Genomic DNA, 17144 nt, shown 5'->3' on the forward strand with positions numbered 1-17144 from the left:
TGTATCAGTCAGTGTATCAGTCAGTCAGTCAGTCAGTGTGTTATTCAGTGTATCAGTCAGTCAGTCAGTTAGTCAGTGTGTCAGTCAGTCAGTGTGTCAGTCAGTGTATCAGTCAGTCAGTGTGTCAGTCAGGCAGCCAGTCAGTCAGTGTGTCAGTCAGTCAGTCAGTCAGTCAGTCAGTGTGTCAGTCAGTCAGTGTGTCAGTCAGTGTGTCAGTCAGTCAGTGTGTCAGTCAGTGTGTCAGTCAGTCAGTGTATCAGTCAGTCAGTGTATCAGTCAGTCAGTCAGTCAGTCAGTCAGTGTATCAGTCAGTCAGTCAGTCAGTCAGTATATCAGTCAGTATGTCAGTCAGTCAGTGTATCAGTCAGTCAGTCTGTATATCAGTCAGTGTATCAGTCAGTCTGTCAGTCAGTCAGTCAGTGTGTCAGTCAGTCAGTGTGTCAGTTAGTCAGTGTGTCAGTCAGTTAGTCAGTCAGTCAGTGTGTCAGTCAGTCAGCTGGTGTATTAGTTAGCCAGTGTGTCAGTCAGTCAGTCAGTGTGTCAGTCAGTGTGTCACTCAGTCAGTCAGAGTATCAGTCAGTCAGTGTGTCAGTCAGTCAGTGTATCAGTCAGTCAGTCAGCTGGTGTATCAGTTAGCCAGTGTGTCAGTGTGTCAGTCAGTTAGTCAGTCAGTCAGTGTGTCAGTCAGTTAGTCAGTCAGTCAGTGTGTCAGTCAGTGTGTCAGTCAGTCAGTGTGTCAGTCAGTCAGTCAGTGTGTTGGTCAGTCAGTCAGTCATTGTGTCAGTCAGTCAGTTGGTGTATCAGTTAGTCAGTGTGTCAGTCAGTTAGTCAGTCAGTCAGTGTGTCAGTTAGTCAGTGTGTCAGTCAGTTAGTCAGTCAGTCAGTCAGTGTGTCAGTCAGTCAGTTGGGGTATCAGTCATTCAGTCAACCAGTCAATCGGTCAGTCAGAGAATGGGAGAGGGAGAGAGGCAGTAAGTGGGAGAGGGAAAGGGAGGGAAAGCCTGTAACCGGGTCAGAGACAGAGATGTAGAGAACAACATGGATGGAGGAAGAGGAAGAGAGCGACGAAGAGAGAAAAAGTCCCTGTGTCCATGTGTCCAAATCGCAGTGTGTCTCAATTACTCAGTGTGTCTCAGTGTGTCCATGTGTCAGGGTGTTCTGTTGTGTATGTCTCAGTGACACAGTTCCCTGAGTTGTCCTCATTCCTCCACTGACACACTGACACATTGACACTATTACCTATCTCAGGGTGGTGTCGTCCCTCTAGGCACACTGGCACACTGATACACTGGCACACTGACACTCTAACCTTTCTCAGGGTGGTGCCATCCCTCTACTGACACACTGACACACTGGCACACTGACACTCTTACCTACCTCAGGGTGGTGTCGTACCTCTACTGACACACTGACACACTGACACTCTTACCTACCTCAGGGTGGTGTCGTACCTCTACTGACACACTGACACAATGACACAACAACACACTGACACTCTTACCTATCTCAGGGTGGTGACGTCCCTCTACTGGCACACTGACAGTGCGGCGCAGCAGCTTGTTCCTATGGGACTCCGAGCGCCTCTCTCTCATCAACAGGGGGTGGACCTGCACACGGCCAGTACAGCATAAGGTCAATACAGCACAGCACAGTATAGCACAGGGACCACACAGCACATGGTCAGCAAAGTACACAGTCAGTACAGCACAGGGTCAACACAGCACAGGGTCTGCACAGCACAGGGTCAGCACAGCACAGAGTCAGCACAGCACAGGGTTGGCACAGCACAGGGTCAGTACATCACAGGATCCGTACAGCACATGGTCAGTACAGAACAGTCACCACAGCACTGCATCACTACTGTACTGTACTGTAGTGATGTGTAGTATAGTATAGTATAGTATACTGTAGTGTAGTATAGTGATGAGTACTGCGCTATAGTGTGGTAGTGGGGCAGTAAAAAGGCAGTGGTGGTGTAGTAGCAGTATAGTAGCTGTGTAGTAGTGGGGTAGTACCTCCTCCTGGTCTAACATATAGAGCTGGTTTCCAGAGATCACACAGAGACGGGGGTTCCAGCCGGGCCGGTCGTACGGAGCGTGGGAGGGGGGGGGGCGATAGGCACTGGGGGGGGGCGCGGCACACCTCGCATCTGAGAGAGAGAGAGAGAGAGAGAGAGAGAGAGAGAGAGAATGGTTAATATACACTGATAACTGAAGAACATCAGGCCTGAGGGATAAGTCCAGACACACTGACTGACTGACTGATTGACACACTTACTGACTGACTGACAAACTGACTGACTGACTGATACACTAACTGATTGACTGATTGACACAGTGACTGACTGATTGACTGATTGACACACTGACAGACTGATTGACACACTGAATGACTGGCTGACTGACTGATTGACTAATTGACACACTGACTGACTGACTGATACACTGACTGACTGAGACACTGACTGACTGACACACTGACTGCTGTTGAGGGGGTTAAGGTTAGCAGCCCCCAGCACTGCAGCCAGAGAGTGGAGATCTGGGGGTTGCAGTTCACTATGAATGTCAGGGGCTTGTACTCTGAACACACCATCTACAATATGACATTTACCATCAGGCCCGGCAAAAGGGAACGCACAAAGATCCTGGGGGGTGGAGTTTTATACGCACAGTTTATAACACACATACACACAAGCCAAAAGTATAATGACTGTATTTACTGTCCCTGATCACTGGACCTGTCTGTCATTGCAGCGTTGAGGCCAGAAGACTCACTGCCGCCCCCGCTCCTCTTCATTCCTCACCCCCAACCGGTGGAACGACAGCAAAGTCCCTGACCCCCTGACCACACACCCCTGTGCAGACTGTCCCTGTGATACAGCCTAGGCCGCCCAGCATTGTATTAAACTACGTCCCTCTTGTGTACTTGTGTATTATTGGCACTTGTGTTGTTTTAATGCAATTTCTCCTGCCCCCCCCTTTAGCTCACACCTGGGACTCAACTGTATCCTGTTCCTGTCACCTCATTGTACTACAATGTGCATGTATAATATTTTGTAATAATTGTGCATTTTTGTAACGCTTTAAAATGCTTCTTGTGATGCCTGTAAGGGTGTCTGCTAAGAAATAGATAATAATAGTAATAAAAGTGTCAGTAATAATGGAGAGGGAGAGAGAGGGAGAGGTGAATGAGTGCGCAGTTCCACCGATGTCCACAGGGTGTCAGAGTGTCTCCAGTAATGAAGACAGTCAAACAACACCCCCCATCTTCCACAACCAGGAAACCAGTTCATAACCTCACAGATGTCACTTCCGAGCCTCCCTCCCACACACTCTCTCTCTCTCTCTCTCTCTCACGCCCCCAGCTCGTCTCCATGACAACGGGTAAAAGAATAGCACACACTGTGTTAAAGACAGTCAGAGAGAAAGAGAGAGAGAGAGGGAGAGAGAGAGGGAGAGAGACACGGGAGGTAGAGAGAAGTAGACAAAGAGAGACTGAGGGCTGACAGAAAGGACAGGGGAGAAAAGAGGGAGAGAGGTGAAGACAGGGAATCAGGGTGGCAGAGATGTTGCACAGAAAAATATAGTGATTGACAGAATGAGTGAGAGAAATGAAGGGACAGAGGAATATTAACAGGCACGGGGTGTGTGGAAGGGATGAAAGGGTGGAGGTAAAGCGAGTGAGTGAGTGAGAGAGATGGAGGGATGTGGGGAGAAGAGAGATGATTTTCTGGAGAAAGAACCCACATCCTGTTCCCATAGCAACCGGAACACACGTGCAGTGGTGGCTTACACCATCTCGCTCCCTCTGCCTCTCTCGCTCTCCCTCCCTCCCATTCTCTCTCCCTCCCTCTCTCTCTCTCCATCTGTCTTACAACAAACTTCCTTCTTCTTTCCTTCTCTCTCCTTCTCTCTCTTTCTGCTCCTATATCCCTCTATGTCTCTCCATCTGTCTCTCCCTCTCTCGATCCCTCTCTCGCTGTCAGGCTGTCACTACAGCCTCTCTCCATCTCTCTCCCCCTCTCTCTCTCCATCTGTCTCTCCATCACTGCCTGTCAGTCTCAGCCCCCCCCTCCGTCTTTCTCTGTCCCTCTCTCTCTGACATGCTTACACACTCACCGTCTCTCATTCTCAGAATAGTATCAGTGAAGTGTCAGTGTATCTGCATAGAAATCTCTCAGTCAGTGTATCAGTCAGTCAGTCAGTCAGTCAGTGTGTTATTCAGTGTATCAGTCAGTCAGTCAGTTAGTCAGTGTGTCAGTCAGTCAGTGTGTCAGTCAGTGTATCAGTCAGTCAGTCAGTTAGTCAGTGTGTCAGTCAGTGTATCAGTCAGTCAGTCAGTGTGTCAGTCAGTCAGTCAGTCAGTCAGTGTGTTATTCAGTGTATCAGTCAGTCAGTCAGTGTGTCAGTCAGTCAGTCAGTGTATCAGTCAGTCAGTGTGTCAGTCAGTCAGTCAGTCAGTGTATCAGTCAGTCATTCAGTCTGTAAATTAACTCCATTCTATTTCTCTTTCTAATGCAATTCATCACTTTTAAAACAAACTTCCACTTCACACCTTAATAATTAATTCAGCATCAGTCAAGTCAAGCCGGTACAGTACAGTGTGTGTATTACAGTACTGTGTGTTATACAGTACAGTGTGTGTATTACAGTAGTGTGTTATACAGTATGGTGTGTTACAGTACAGTAGGTTATACAGTACAGTGTGTTATACAGTACTGTGTGTTACAGTACAGTGTGTTATACAGTACAGTGTTATACAGTACAGTGTGTGTTACAGTACAGTGTGTGTTGTACAGTATAGTACTGTGTGTGTTATACAGTACAGTGTGTGTTATACAGTACAATATGTTATATAGTACAGTGTGTGTTACAGTACAGTGTGTTACAGTACAGTGTTTGTTACAGTACTGTGCATGTTATACAGTACACTGTGTTATACAGTACGGTGTGTGTCACAGTACATCGTGTTATACAGTACAGTACAGTGTGTGTTATACAGTATTGTGTGTTATACAGAACAGAGTGTGTTGTACAGTACAGTGTGTGTTATACAGTACAGAGTGTGTTATACAGTACAGTATCTTATACAGTACAGTGTGTATTATACAGTACAGTGTGTGTTACTGTACAATGTGTATTATACAGTATAGTGTGCTATACAGTACAGACCGTGTTGTGTTAATGGGAGCAGGTCTGTGTCCACAGAGACAGAGTTATAATAGGCAGGTGTCCTGGATACAGAGATAGACAGAGAACTGTGTCAGCACTGATACACACTGATACAAATATGCACACATTGATACAAATTCACACACATACTGATACAAATACATACACACACACTGATACAAATAAACACACTGTTACACACTGATACAAATGCACACACACTGATACAAATATGCACACATTGATACAAATACACACACTGATACAAATACAAACACACTGATACATACTGATATAAATACACACACATACTGATACACATTTATACAAATACACACACGAACACTGATACACACCGACACATACACACACACTCACACAAACGCACATACTCACAAACGCACTGATACAAATACACACGCAGATACAAATCAACCTCACACAAAGATACACTGATACAAATACACACACAGATACAAATACAAACACACTGATACACACTGAAACAAATACACACACGAACACTGATATACACCGACACATACACACACACTCAAACAGACGCACATACTCACAAACGCACTGATACAAACACACACGCAGATACAAATCATACTCACACACAAACACACTGATACACATTGATACAAATACACACACACACTGATACAAATACACACATGAACACTGATACACACCGACACATACACACACACTCACACAGACACACATACTCAGAAACACACTGATACAAATACACACACACACACACACACGGATACACACTGATACAAATACACACACACTAATACACAGTGATAGAAATACACACACACACTCATACTGACACAAATACACACACACACAGATACACACACTAATGCTCACTGATACAAACACACAGACTAATACACAAGCACACTGATACATATACACTGAAACACACACTATTACACTAATACACACTGATACACTCGGACTGATACACACACTAATACACACACACACTGTCATACAAACTGATCCACATACATACACTGATACACACACACACACTGCCAAATCAATCAGTCAGTCATTCAGTGTTGTCAGTCGGTCAGTGAATCAAACAGGAATGTGGAGAGTGAGTGCGAAACAGAGACAGAGAGACAGAGCGACAGAAAGACACTCACAGAGGGAGAGAGAGACACTGATAGAGGGAGAGAGAGACAGAGAGACTTACAGGGAGAGAGAGACACTGATAGAGGAAGAGAGAGACAGAGAGACACTGACAGAGGGAGAGAGAGACACTGATAGAGGGAGAGAGAGACAGAGAGACACTGACAGACAGCGAGACAGAGAGAGTGAGGGACAGAGAGACAGAGGCGATGACATGGAGAAACGTTTCACAAGCATCAGCTGAGTATATTAAGACCTCCAGCTCCCAGAGTGCACTGGGAGTTTTCAGCTACACTAAGTCAGTGCAAAGCCCTGAAAGCAGGGACTCATGGGATATGTAGTCTTTCATGACTATTGGAGCCGCTGTTCTGAACCCACACACCTGCAGTACTGACACTCACTGGAGGAGCCCAATTTCAGACCCAGTTACAATAGACCCAACCAAACTAATCCTAATTAGTCTAATTAATACACTAACGAGGCACTCACTGTCACCTAGAGAATACAACACAGTCCCAGCATGACTGACCTGAGAAATTAGAGAGAGGGAGAGGGAGAGAGACAGGGAAAGAGGGAGATAGGGAGAGATAAGAGCCCTGGATAAGAAATAAATCATAATAATACAGTCCAGTACAGCAGTGTCTCCAGCCCTGGCCCTAGTCCCTGACACTCACTCCCTCACATAGAGTACCTCTGGGAGGATCTGGAACAGGCCAATCAGGTTACCACAGCACACTACAAAGGTTATTCTGTGCTGCTCCAGACCACAGCCTAGTAGACACATCAGACCTGCCCTGAGCCCAGCCTGGCCCTGCAGGGCCCACAGCATGGGTCATACCTAGAGCACAGGCCTGACAGCTTCCTCCCCTCCCTCTCTCTTCTCGGTCCCCCTCCCCTCCTCCTCTTTCCCCCTCCCCCTCTCTCTCTCTCTCTCTCTGAGTCCCTCTCTGTGAGTCAGGGGGACAGATGCTGGGAGGATCAGGGCAGTAATCTCAGACCTGTTTACACCTCTGTCACTGAAACAGCAAGAACAAACAGAGAGAGAGAGGGAGAGGGGGGTGGAGAGACCAGGAAAGGGGAAGAAAAAGCATGTGTGGGGGAGAGGAGGAGAGTGTAGAGAGAGAAAGAGGAAACAGCGAGGGTGAGAGAGACTGTAGGGTCCAGACTGGAGCCAGCACTGCGTGGACTGAGGCGTACAGAGAACTATAATTGCTGTTTGATGTGTTACTCCAACCTCTCCTCAGGAGTGAAGAGTGAGAGTGAGAGTGGGGTTACATGGCCTGCACGCACTATCCCACAGTAACCCTGACACACTGACTGACTGACTGACTGACACACTGATTGACTGATACACTGACTGACTGATACACTGACTGACTGACTGACTGACACATTGACTGACCCACTGACCTACTGATTGAAATATGAAAAAGACATGTATATGTTATAATTCCACTGCTAGACAAGACCAAGCACAATGTGGAGCAGTCCCCAACACCAATGTCACAGTATCTTCTACTATCTGTTCAAAGTAGCACAAGCCCAGACACTCCAGGGTTAATATTCAATACCCAGTATCACACACAGACATGGAGATAGGAGGAGAACTCTACAGCACACCATCACTGAGCCCAGCACAGTAAAGTGTGGTGTACTACAGTGTGCTTCAGCACTAATGCCCTGTACTGTACTAGTGTAGTTTACAGTACTGAGTGCTGGAGCACTGCATTGCACGGGTACAGTACTATAGTCATCCATTGCACTGCACTGTACAGTGTGCAACACAGCTACCACACACAAGCCTCACTGTGTGAGTACACACTCACACACAGAGACACACTGAGACTCTGAGCCTTCTACACACGGACACAGACACACTCATGCAGATCAACACACAATACAGTTACACAAACTGATACACATTGACACACTCACACACATACTCACACAGCAATACACGCTGTCACACACCCAGAGACACTGCTACACTTCTGAGGAGAGATAGTGAGAGTGTGTAAGTGAGTGTGACAGAGAGAGACAGGGGGGGATGCGGCTCCAGCGGGTAGGGGTACGGGGTGAGGGAGAGAGAGGGGGGGGGTAGAGAGAGCGCGGATGTCTTGTCTTACCTTGGAAAGGCGCATATGACATGATCCAGGGACATCCACCGGGTTCGACCTGCCCGGTCCGGCTGCCCCGCCGCGCCAATATTACCGGACACCGACAACCGCCGCCGGCCACGGGGTAACGGCAGTGCGGACGCCAGCAGTGATGAGAACAACTCGGGATAAATCAGCAAATAAATAAATAACGGATCCTGTGCGGGGACGGAGAGCACTAGCGCCAGCGAGCCGTCATTCACCCCCCATCAGACCGCGCAAAATAATCAAACCGTCCGATTCATGGTAGACATTGCACTGAGGGCGGGCGGGGATAGGGGGGCTGCCCGAAAGCTCACAGCGGAGAGGAAGAGGAGGAAGGAGGGATGAAGGAAGAGAGGAGAGAGGAGAGGAGGAGGAGGAGGAGAGGAGGGAGGGGGGGAGAGGGGGGAGCGCGAGCCGTGCACGAGCAGAGCCCAGTCCCGCAGTCGCGCGCCCCGCACCGCAGCCGTGCCCCCGCGCGCGCGCGAGAGAGAGAGAGAGAGAGAGAGAGAGAGAGAGAGAGAGAGACTGCTGCTCCCGGACGGAGGGATGGAGGGAGAGAAAGACAGAGAGGGAGATGGTCGTCGTTACTGAGGTGTGTAGAATTCACACACGCGAGAGAGAGAGAGCTGGGAAGGAGGGAGGGGGGAGTGTGTGTGTGTGTGTCTGTGTATCAATGTATAGTTTCTATAAGAGGCTTTATGACTGCTCCCTGCAGAGAGAGAGAAAATACATTGCACACGGGTAATCCTGGGGCGCATTCACACACATTGACTGACACATACACACACACACACACACACACACACACACACATATAGACTCTCTCTCACACACACTCTCACACACACTCACACATAGACTCACACATATAGACTCACATACACACACACACTCACACATATAGACTCATACACACACTCACACACACACACATAGACTCTCACACACAGACTCACACACATAGACTCATACACACACAGACTCACACATATAGACTCTCACACACATAGACTCATACACACACACACATATAGACTCTCACACACAGACTCACACACACACAGACTCACACATATAGACTCTCACACACATAGACTCACACACTCACACACATAGACTCATACACACACACACATATAGACTCTCACACACAGACTCACACACTCACACACATAGACTCTCACACACATAGACTCATACACACACACACATATAGACTCATACACACACACATATAGACTCTCACAGACAGACTCACACACTCAGACACTCTCACATACACATACACTCATTCACTCACACACAGAATCACACAACACACTGTCGCTCCTTTGTGTGGGTGAGTCGAGCACGCTGACTCTCTCCCTCTCTCGTGCACACACACAGTCGCTCACTCGCTCAGCGCACTCACTCACACGTTCCAGAGAGAGGGCTGCACATTGACACACTCTGCCTGTGTGGCATCTCGACAGGGTCCTGAGAGGAGAGACGCGGTGGGCTGCTCTTCGGAGCTGCTCTCTCAGGATCCCCAGGCAGAGGAGGGAGTGAGCCAGCTGGGTGTGAGACCTGTGACATTGTACAGTGTGAGATGTGACAGTGTTATAATTGGTCAGTTTGTGGTGTCAGTGTGTATTCGGGCATTTGTATTTGAGTGTGTCTGTTTGTGTGATTTAATTTGAGCTCGTCTGTGTATGTGATTTTATTTGAGTGTGTCAGTGTGTTGTCACAGTGTATGTGTGAAATTCAGAGTGAGGGTAATATAGGAAGTCATGGAGTACTAGATATCCATCCCTCTTCTCTCTCCTCATTCTGCTTCTTCCAGTAAAGAGCAAGAGAGAGAGAGAGGATTCCTTCCCATGTTTTTCTAACCAATATAAGAATGACCTCTCTCTCTCTCTCATTCCCTTCTTATGAACCAGGCCCGAGTACCATCAGAACGTTTAAAGTAAAAATAGAATAATAATAGAATCCATATATACGTATCTACTGCAATTATAATCAATCCTCCTCCGTCATTCGTTTTCTGTCATTCTCCCAGACAAACGGAAAACATTACATTGTCAATTTTGGCCGCTACTGCAGCCTCTGTGTTGCTGCAAACCTAATAATGAGTGGAGCCAATATGGCGGACACCGGAGCCGCAGTTTCCCCAATATGAGCCCATTCTGGTAAGAATGATGCCACCTGGCGGAGAAGAGGCGTCCCTGCAAGCGGCTGTCATGCAGAGCACAGCGGCATCTAGCGGCACTAAGGGACACTGCAGCCTTCATACACAACACTTACCTCCGACTGTTCACCCGAGAGCAGGTTCAGAGGCGTCAGTGTGTGAGTGAACAGAGGAGCAATCAGATAGCAGGTGTACAAACAGCAGTTTATTAATTCTGTTCACCACAGGTACAGGGTCCCCAAATACACACTGTACACCAACTATACTGTATACTCACTGTACACATTTGATACACGGCAGAGTGCACTATACACTACACACAGCACACTGTATGAGCAGTGCAGTGTACACTACACACAGTGCACAGAACACACTAAAGGCTGTCAGCAGCGCATATACATGGCCTGCACTGCACTGTGTGCACTTGTGTATATACATCACACACACGCACTGTAGTACACCAATACTCACAATGCACATAACACACACATACACACTGCACTCACAGTCACACACACACACTCACACTGCACTCACACATACACACACTGTTTGGACCCTATTTCAAACCCCTCCTCTCAGTTGTAGACCCCTCTCTGTCCACTCTCCTCCTCCTCCTCCTCCTCCTCCTTCAGCCCGTACACCAAACCCCCGCCGCCCCCTCCCCGCCCTGGCCGCGCCCCAGAGTAGGAGCGCAGCCCGGCCCCGCCCCCGGACACAGACCCCGCCTCCGCATCGAAGTCCAGCTCTTCCACTTTGACCCCGCCCCCAGCATGCAGCCCCGACTTCTCCCCCAGGCACCGCCCCATGTCCGAGGGGGCGGGGCTTGTCCTGAGGACGTGAAAGGCGTCGCTGTGATGGGCACCGTCGCTGCCGCCCTCCTGGCCGTATATTTGCCCCAGCCCCGCAGCCTCCCCACTGTCCTCGAAGTACCCCTCCGCCTCTTGGTACCCCAGCGCGCCCACGAAGTAGCCCTCGCCCTCCCGCTCCTCCAGCTCTGCCTCCCGGCCCCGCAGCAGCCCCTCCCGGTACAGCCAGTGCAGCTCGGGTGGGGGGGGGTGCGGTGGCCACGGGGCGGGGCTGGGTAGCGCGGGGGCGAAGGCGGGGAGGGTGGCGGCGGAGGAGTGCGTCTTCAGGTGCTTGGTCAGGTGGTGCTTCATCTTGAAGGTCTTGGCGCAGACGGGGCACCCGAAGGGCCGCAGGTTCAGGTGCTGCATCTTGACGTGCCGGTCGCGCATGCTCTTCAGCGCGTAAGCCTTGCCGCAGTGGCAGTAATGCAGCTTGCCGGGGCAGGAGGGTGCGGCGGGGGGCGGTGGGGCCGGTGGCGTGGGGTGGGGGGGCGGCGGTTGGCGCCGGTGCTGGGGGGGGCGCCGGGGCGTGGCCGAAGGCCAGGTCGGGTCAGGGGGCGGGAGCTCAGGGGCCGGGGCGGGTGGTGGGGGCAGCAGGGGCTTCTGGGACACCTGCCCCGTGCCGTCCTCGATCTCGTCGAATGTGCCCCCCGCCAGGCCACTGCCGTAGCAACCGAAGCCCTCCGCCACGGCACCGTACTCCTCCTCCCCCTCCCCCTCCCCCTCCTCCTCGCCTTCCTCCTCCTCCTCCTCCTCCTCCTCCTCCTCCCTCACTCCTTCCATCTCCTCTACCTCTCCCTCATCTATGTCCTCCTCCTCTTCCTCTTCCTCCCCATCCTCCTCCTCCGGCCTCCCGCCTAGCTGGAGCCAGGGGCTCGGCTGCCACTGCGCCCGCCCAGGGAGAGGAAAGACTGGACTGGACCCGCTGCCGGGGCCTCCCCGTCCTCCACCCTTCGCCTCCTCTTCCTCCTCCTCCTGACCTATTCCTCCCATCTCCACCTCCACCTCCACCTCCCCTTCTCTTCCTCCACCTCCCTCCCCCTCTCCTTCTGCCATAAGTTCTCTCTCATCTCTCTCTTGCTCCTCTTCCTCCTCCTCCACTTCTTCATCTTCTTGTTCTGGCAGAGTCACATCCCCCTGTTCCTCCCTCTCTCCATCACACACAGTGGAGGAGTACTGGTCTAGAGACAGAGAGGCAGAGAGGGAGAGGGACGAGTAGGTGGACAGACGGAGAGAGACGAGCAGGTGGACAGACAGGCAGGCAGAGAGGGAGAGAGACGAGCAGGTGGACAGACAGGCAGGCAGAGAGGGAGAGGGACGAGCAGGTGGACAGACAGGGAGGCAGAGAGGGAGAGACAGACATCAGTCACAGGCAGGCAGCACATCTCATCTTCATCATAAATACTACTACTACTACTAAAGATTACTACTAATTTGTCCCCCTATAAATCTGCAAAAATTGTTCTTATATTCTGATTTAAAAACATGTCTTCTGCGGAATTCAGCGGCAGTGAAGCGTGTTTCATGTAATAAAATGAACAATTAAAAGGCATAAACTGAGACAAGGATGGTGCTTAAACAGTGATACTGTCTCCACGTCTCAAAATTTCCATGCTACACTGTGACTGCACATCCGGCGTGACTTCAATATCACCGACATTAGAAGAGACGCAGTGATGCCTGGACTCCGAAATACCGAGCATCAGCTGCAACAATACACTGATAACGGCTGAGCAAGTGGGACGCAATCGGTTCGCCTTCGTGACCATCCATGTTAAGCTTAGGTAGCCGTGTGTGTGCGCGTGTGCATGTCTATACGCATGGCACATTCTCTACCTCCTCTCTCTCTTCGGAAGCCACTGTTTTATGGATGGTTGCTGTTTAACATGCATTCGGGCTGGAGGAACGGCGCTACAGGTCTGTGTGAGCAGATTCGATGTGACAGGATCATCAGTTGTCGATGTCCTTGTGTGGTCAGGACCTTGTTTCAGATTGTGCAATGAACTTCTCCTCGTCCTAGTGAAGATCTGCATTTAGCCGAGACATTTTCAACCAGTTCAGTTACAATCTGGTCTGAACTGAACGTGTTGGCAACGTTGAGCTGTTCAGCTACTTACTTCATGTCACGTTACTGACATCTAGTGGCTGTACATGGCACCACATCTTTGTACAACTTATTTTTTTTAATATCTATCATTCCAACTGTGGCCTATTCTGTGGAATTCTGCACGAGGACGAGAATTCTGCTGCAAATTCACGGATTTCTTCAGGGACGAACTACTACTACTACTACTATTATTAAAGATTACTACTACTTAAAATAGTAAAGATTACAACAACTAATAACTACTACAATAATAAAGACTCTTTGCCTACCTGTGTGTCTGTCGGTCCTCCTCTCTTCATCCTTCACCTCCATCCCTTCTTCCTGCTCCTCCTCCTCCTCTGCCATCCCTCCATCCGGCTGCATCTCTCCATCCCGCTCCCTCTGTGGGCGAGTGGGCGGGGGGGCAGGAGTGGCAGGGGGCAGGGGGGTCCTGGGGCGAGACAGGGACCCTGCCCTCAGCCTCCCTCTGAACCTGCCCCCCCGTCTGGTCGCGCCCCTGCTGTAGCTGTAAATGCCCCCGTACCCGTAGATGCCCCGCCGGCTGTGGGGGTGTCTGGGGGCGGCGCGGGGGGGCCACCAGGGGGCGCTGTGAGCGGTGCTGGAGAGCCAGGGCTCGGGCCAGGAGGACGGCTGCGGGGGTCTCCTTCTCTCCATCTCCTCGCTCTCCCTCTCTCTCTTCACCACCGCGCCCCTCTCCCTGTCGCTCTCGCTGCTCCCTCGCTCCCGTCGCGGCGCCTCCCCGCCCTCCCTCTCCCCGCCCTCCCGCTCCCTGCCACCCCCCCGCCGCTCCCACTCTCCCTCGCTCCCGCACTCCAGGGAGGAGTACAGGCAGTCGGTGCTGCTGGGGGACTGCTGCCTCGAGTCCGAGCCCGGCTTCCTCCGGCAGCCGCGGTCGCTGGCCTCAGGGTTCGGGCCAGGGGGGGGCGGCAGGGGGGGCAGGAAGGAGTAGCCGTGGCGGGGTCTGGCTCTGCGGTGGGAGGAGGAGGCAGCGGCGGTGAGGCCGGGGGGGTGGGAGTGCGAGTCGGCCGGGTTCATGTTGATGCCGCTGCTGCTGCTGCTGATGCAGCCGGGGTTCAGCTGAGGGTGGGGGCCGCCCCCCCGGCCCCTGCGCGGCCCCACCAGCCCAGCGCCGGCGCCCCCCGCGCCCCGCAGCAGCTCAGTGCACTTGTCCACGATGTGCCACAGCTGCAGCACGCTGGCCACCGTCAGGTAGCTCAGCACGTCCGCCCCCAGCATGGCCAGCCGGCCGGTGTAGACGCTGGACAGCACGCTCTCCACGGCCCCCGGGTCCAGCACTGAGGGCAGACACACGCTGGACACCTTCTTCAGCAGCACCTGGGGGAGGAGCAGCGCAGGGGGTCACAGGGGTGTCACTACAGCACAGGGGTGTCACAGGGGTGTCACTACAGCACAGGGGTGTCACAGGGGTGTCACTGCAGTGCAGGGGGTCACAGGGGTGTCACTGCAGCGCAGGGGTGTCACAGGGGTGTTGTTTTACAGTACAGGTGTACAGGGGTGTTGTTTTACAGTACAGGTGCACAGGGGTGTTGTATCCCAGTACAGGTGCACAGGGGTGTTACCTGGTCGTGGAAGTATGGCGAGGAGGCCGCCAGCACGCAGCGGTGTGCGTGGAACACCTGGCCCTGCACCTCGATGGCCAGGTCACACAACTGCCCCTCCAGACGCTGCCGGTTCAGACCGGCCAGAACCGCCCCCCGCACCGAGGGGAAGCTCACCTGCACCTCCCACACGCCCCCCTCAGCGCTGCAGCCGGACATGGCACCTGGGGGAGAGAGGGGGAGAACCCCAGAGTTTATTCTCTCCTATAACAATCTGCCATCCAGTATGAGATTGTGGTTCCCTCTCCTCTGTGCCTAATGGTTTAGAGGTTTATTGTTCTATTTCTTTATTTTCAATCTGTAATGCGCTCTGTAGTTACCCTGTGAGGGCGCTGTACTAAATAAAAAATGATTGATTGAGTTATTGGCTGACAGATTAATAAACAACTGACTGGATACTGCAGGACAGTAACACTCACAACACAAATCACAAACTAACTTTTGAAGCAGCTTAATTCATTATTTAGTTATTGTTTTTTGGGAAGGGGTGGCAGTGGTGTGATAACCATTAACTGTGACTGACGATTAACCCAAACCCCGGCACTCCAGGGTTTGAACAGCCTGGGGACACAGAGTTCAGCGGGACGCTGAGGCTCACCTGACTGCACAGATAATGGGGTTACTGGTGCACTGGTGTGTTTTACTGTGTAGAGGACACAGCGCCATAAACAACCACACTGCATGCGATCCAATACAGTGTAAAACACTACAGTGCAATAGAAGAAAATAAAGCGCACTATACTGCACTCAGCACACTATGGCACAGTGCAGTTGGATACACAGACACTGCACACCGAAGCGATACTGTACAGGACAATAAAATACCACACAGTGACACACACTGCACTGGGATCCGATTCGGCACGTTTAACCCATTGCCATAAACAGCACCGGACACAGCCCCACACGCACACTCAGTCAGTCCCACACGCACACTCAGTCAGTCCCACACGCACACTCAGTCAGTCCCACACGCACACACAGCCCCACACGCACACACAGTCAGTCCCACACGCACACTCAGTCAGTCCCACACGCACACTCAGTCAGTCCCACACGCACACACAGCCCCACACGCACACTCAGTCAGTCCCACACGCACACACAGCCCCACACGCACACACAGTCAGTCCCACACGAACAGTCAGTTCCACACGGACACACAGTCAGTCCCACACGCACACTCAGTCAGTCCCACACGCACACACAGCCCCACACGCACACACAGTCAGTCCCACACGCACACTCAATCAGTCCCACACGCACACTCAGTCAGTCCCACACGCACACTCAGTCAGTCCCACACGCACACTCAGTCAGTCCCACACGCACACACAGCCCCACACGCACACACAGTCAGTCCCACACGCACACTCAATCAGTCCCACACGCACACTCAGTCAGTCCCACACGCACACTCAGTCAGTCCCACACGCACACTCAGTCAGTCCACACGCACACACAGCCCCACACGCACACACAGTCAGTCCCACACGAACAGTCAGTTCCACACGGACACACAGTCAGTCCCACACGCACACTCAGTCAGTCCCACACGCACACTCAGTCAGTCCCACACGCACACACAGTCAGTCCCACACGAACAGTCAGTTCCACACGGACACACAGTCAGTCCCACACGTACCTGCGCGGCTGCGGCTGGTCTCCGGGCAGAAACGCGACCCTGCCGCCCGGCTCCGCCTCACTGCTGTCGCCTCTCACTGCGGGGCGGCCGAGGCTGTGCTGCCCGTCCCGGCCGGAGAAAACATGAACAAACCACAGCAGCGCGGTCAACAAATACACAGTGTGGAAGATTGAGCAGCGCCGCGTATCTCTCAGAGCACACGCATCTCACACCGACGCCATTGTCGAGCGCTTCAAGCGGGAGACGGAGGGAGGTTTGTCCCTCTCGGTGTGCCGTAGAGACGCCAAC

General features: G+C 51.9%; 2 protein-coding genes across 2 annotated transcripts in view; both read right to left on the bottom strand.

Moving 5' to 3' along the window:
- The window catches only part of syngap1b (synaptic Ras GTPase activating protein 1b), a 33207-nt gene extending 31093 nt beyond the window's left edge, over positions 1–2114 (bottom strand). Inside the window, exons 1-2 of the mRNA XM_066723878.1 lie at positions 2016–2114; positions 1502–1607 (exon numbers count right to left, since the gene is read on the bottom strand). Coding sequence (XP_066579975.1) covers positions 1502–1607; positions 2016–2033 — 124 coding nt within the window. The 5' untranslated portion in view covers positions 2034–2114. The remainder of the gene's footprint in view (positions 1–1501; positions 1608–2015) is intronic.
- An 8708-nt stretch (positions 2115–10822) lies between these two features.
- LOC136772055 (zinc finger and BTB domain-containing protein 22) lies at positions 10823–17144 on the bottom strand. The gene is made up of 4 exons (XM_066724749.1): positions 16857–17144; positions 15173–15375; positions 13862–14927; positions 10823–12666 (listed from the first exon to the last, which is right to left on the bottom strand). Exons 2-4 carry the CDS (start codon positions 15368–15370, stop codon positions 11216–11218), a joined length of 2715 nt encoding a protein of 904 aa, XP_066580846.1. The 5' UTR covers positions 15371–15375; positions 16857–17144; the 3' UTR covers positions 10823–11215.

Source organism: Amia ocellicauda, chromosome 15 (genome assembly GCF_036373705.1).
Source record: "Amia ocellicauda isolate fAmiCal2 chromosome 15, fAmiCal2.hap1, whole genome shotgun sequence".
Classification (NCBI taxonomy): Eukaryota; Metazoa; Chordata; class Actinopteri; order Amiiformes; family Amiidae; genus Amia; species Amia ocellicauda.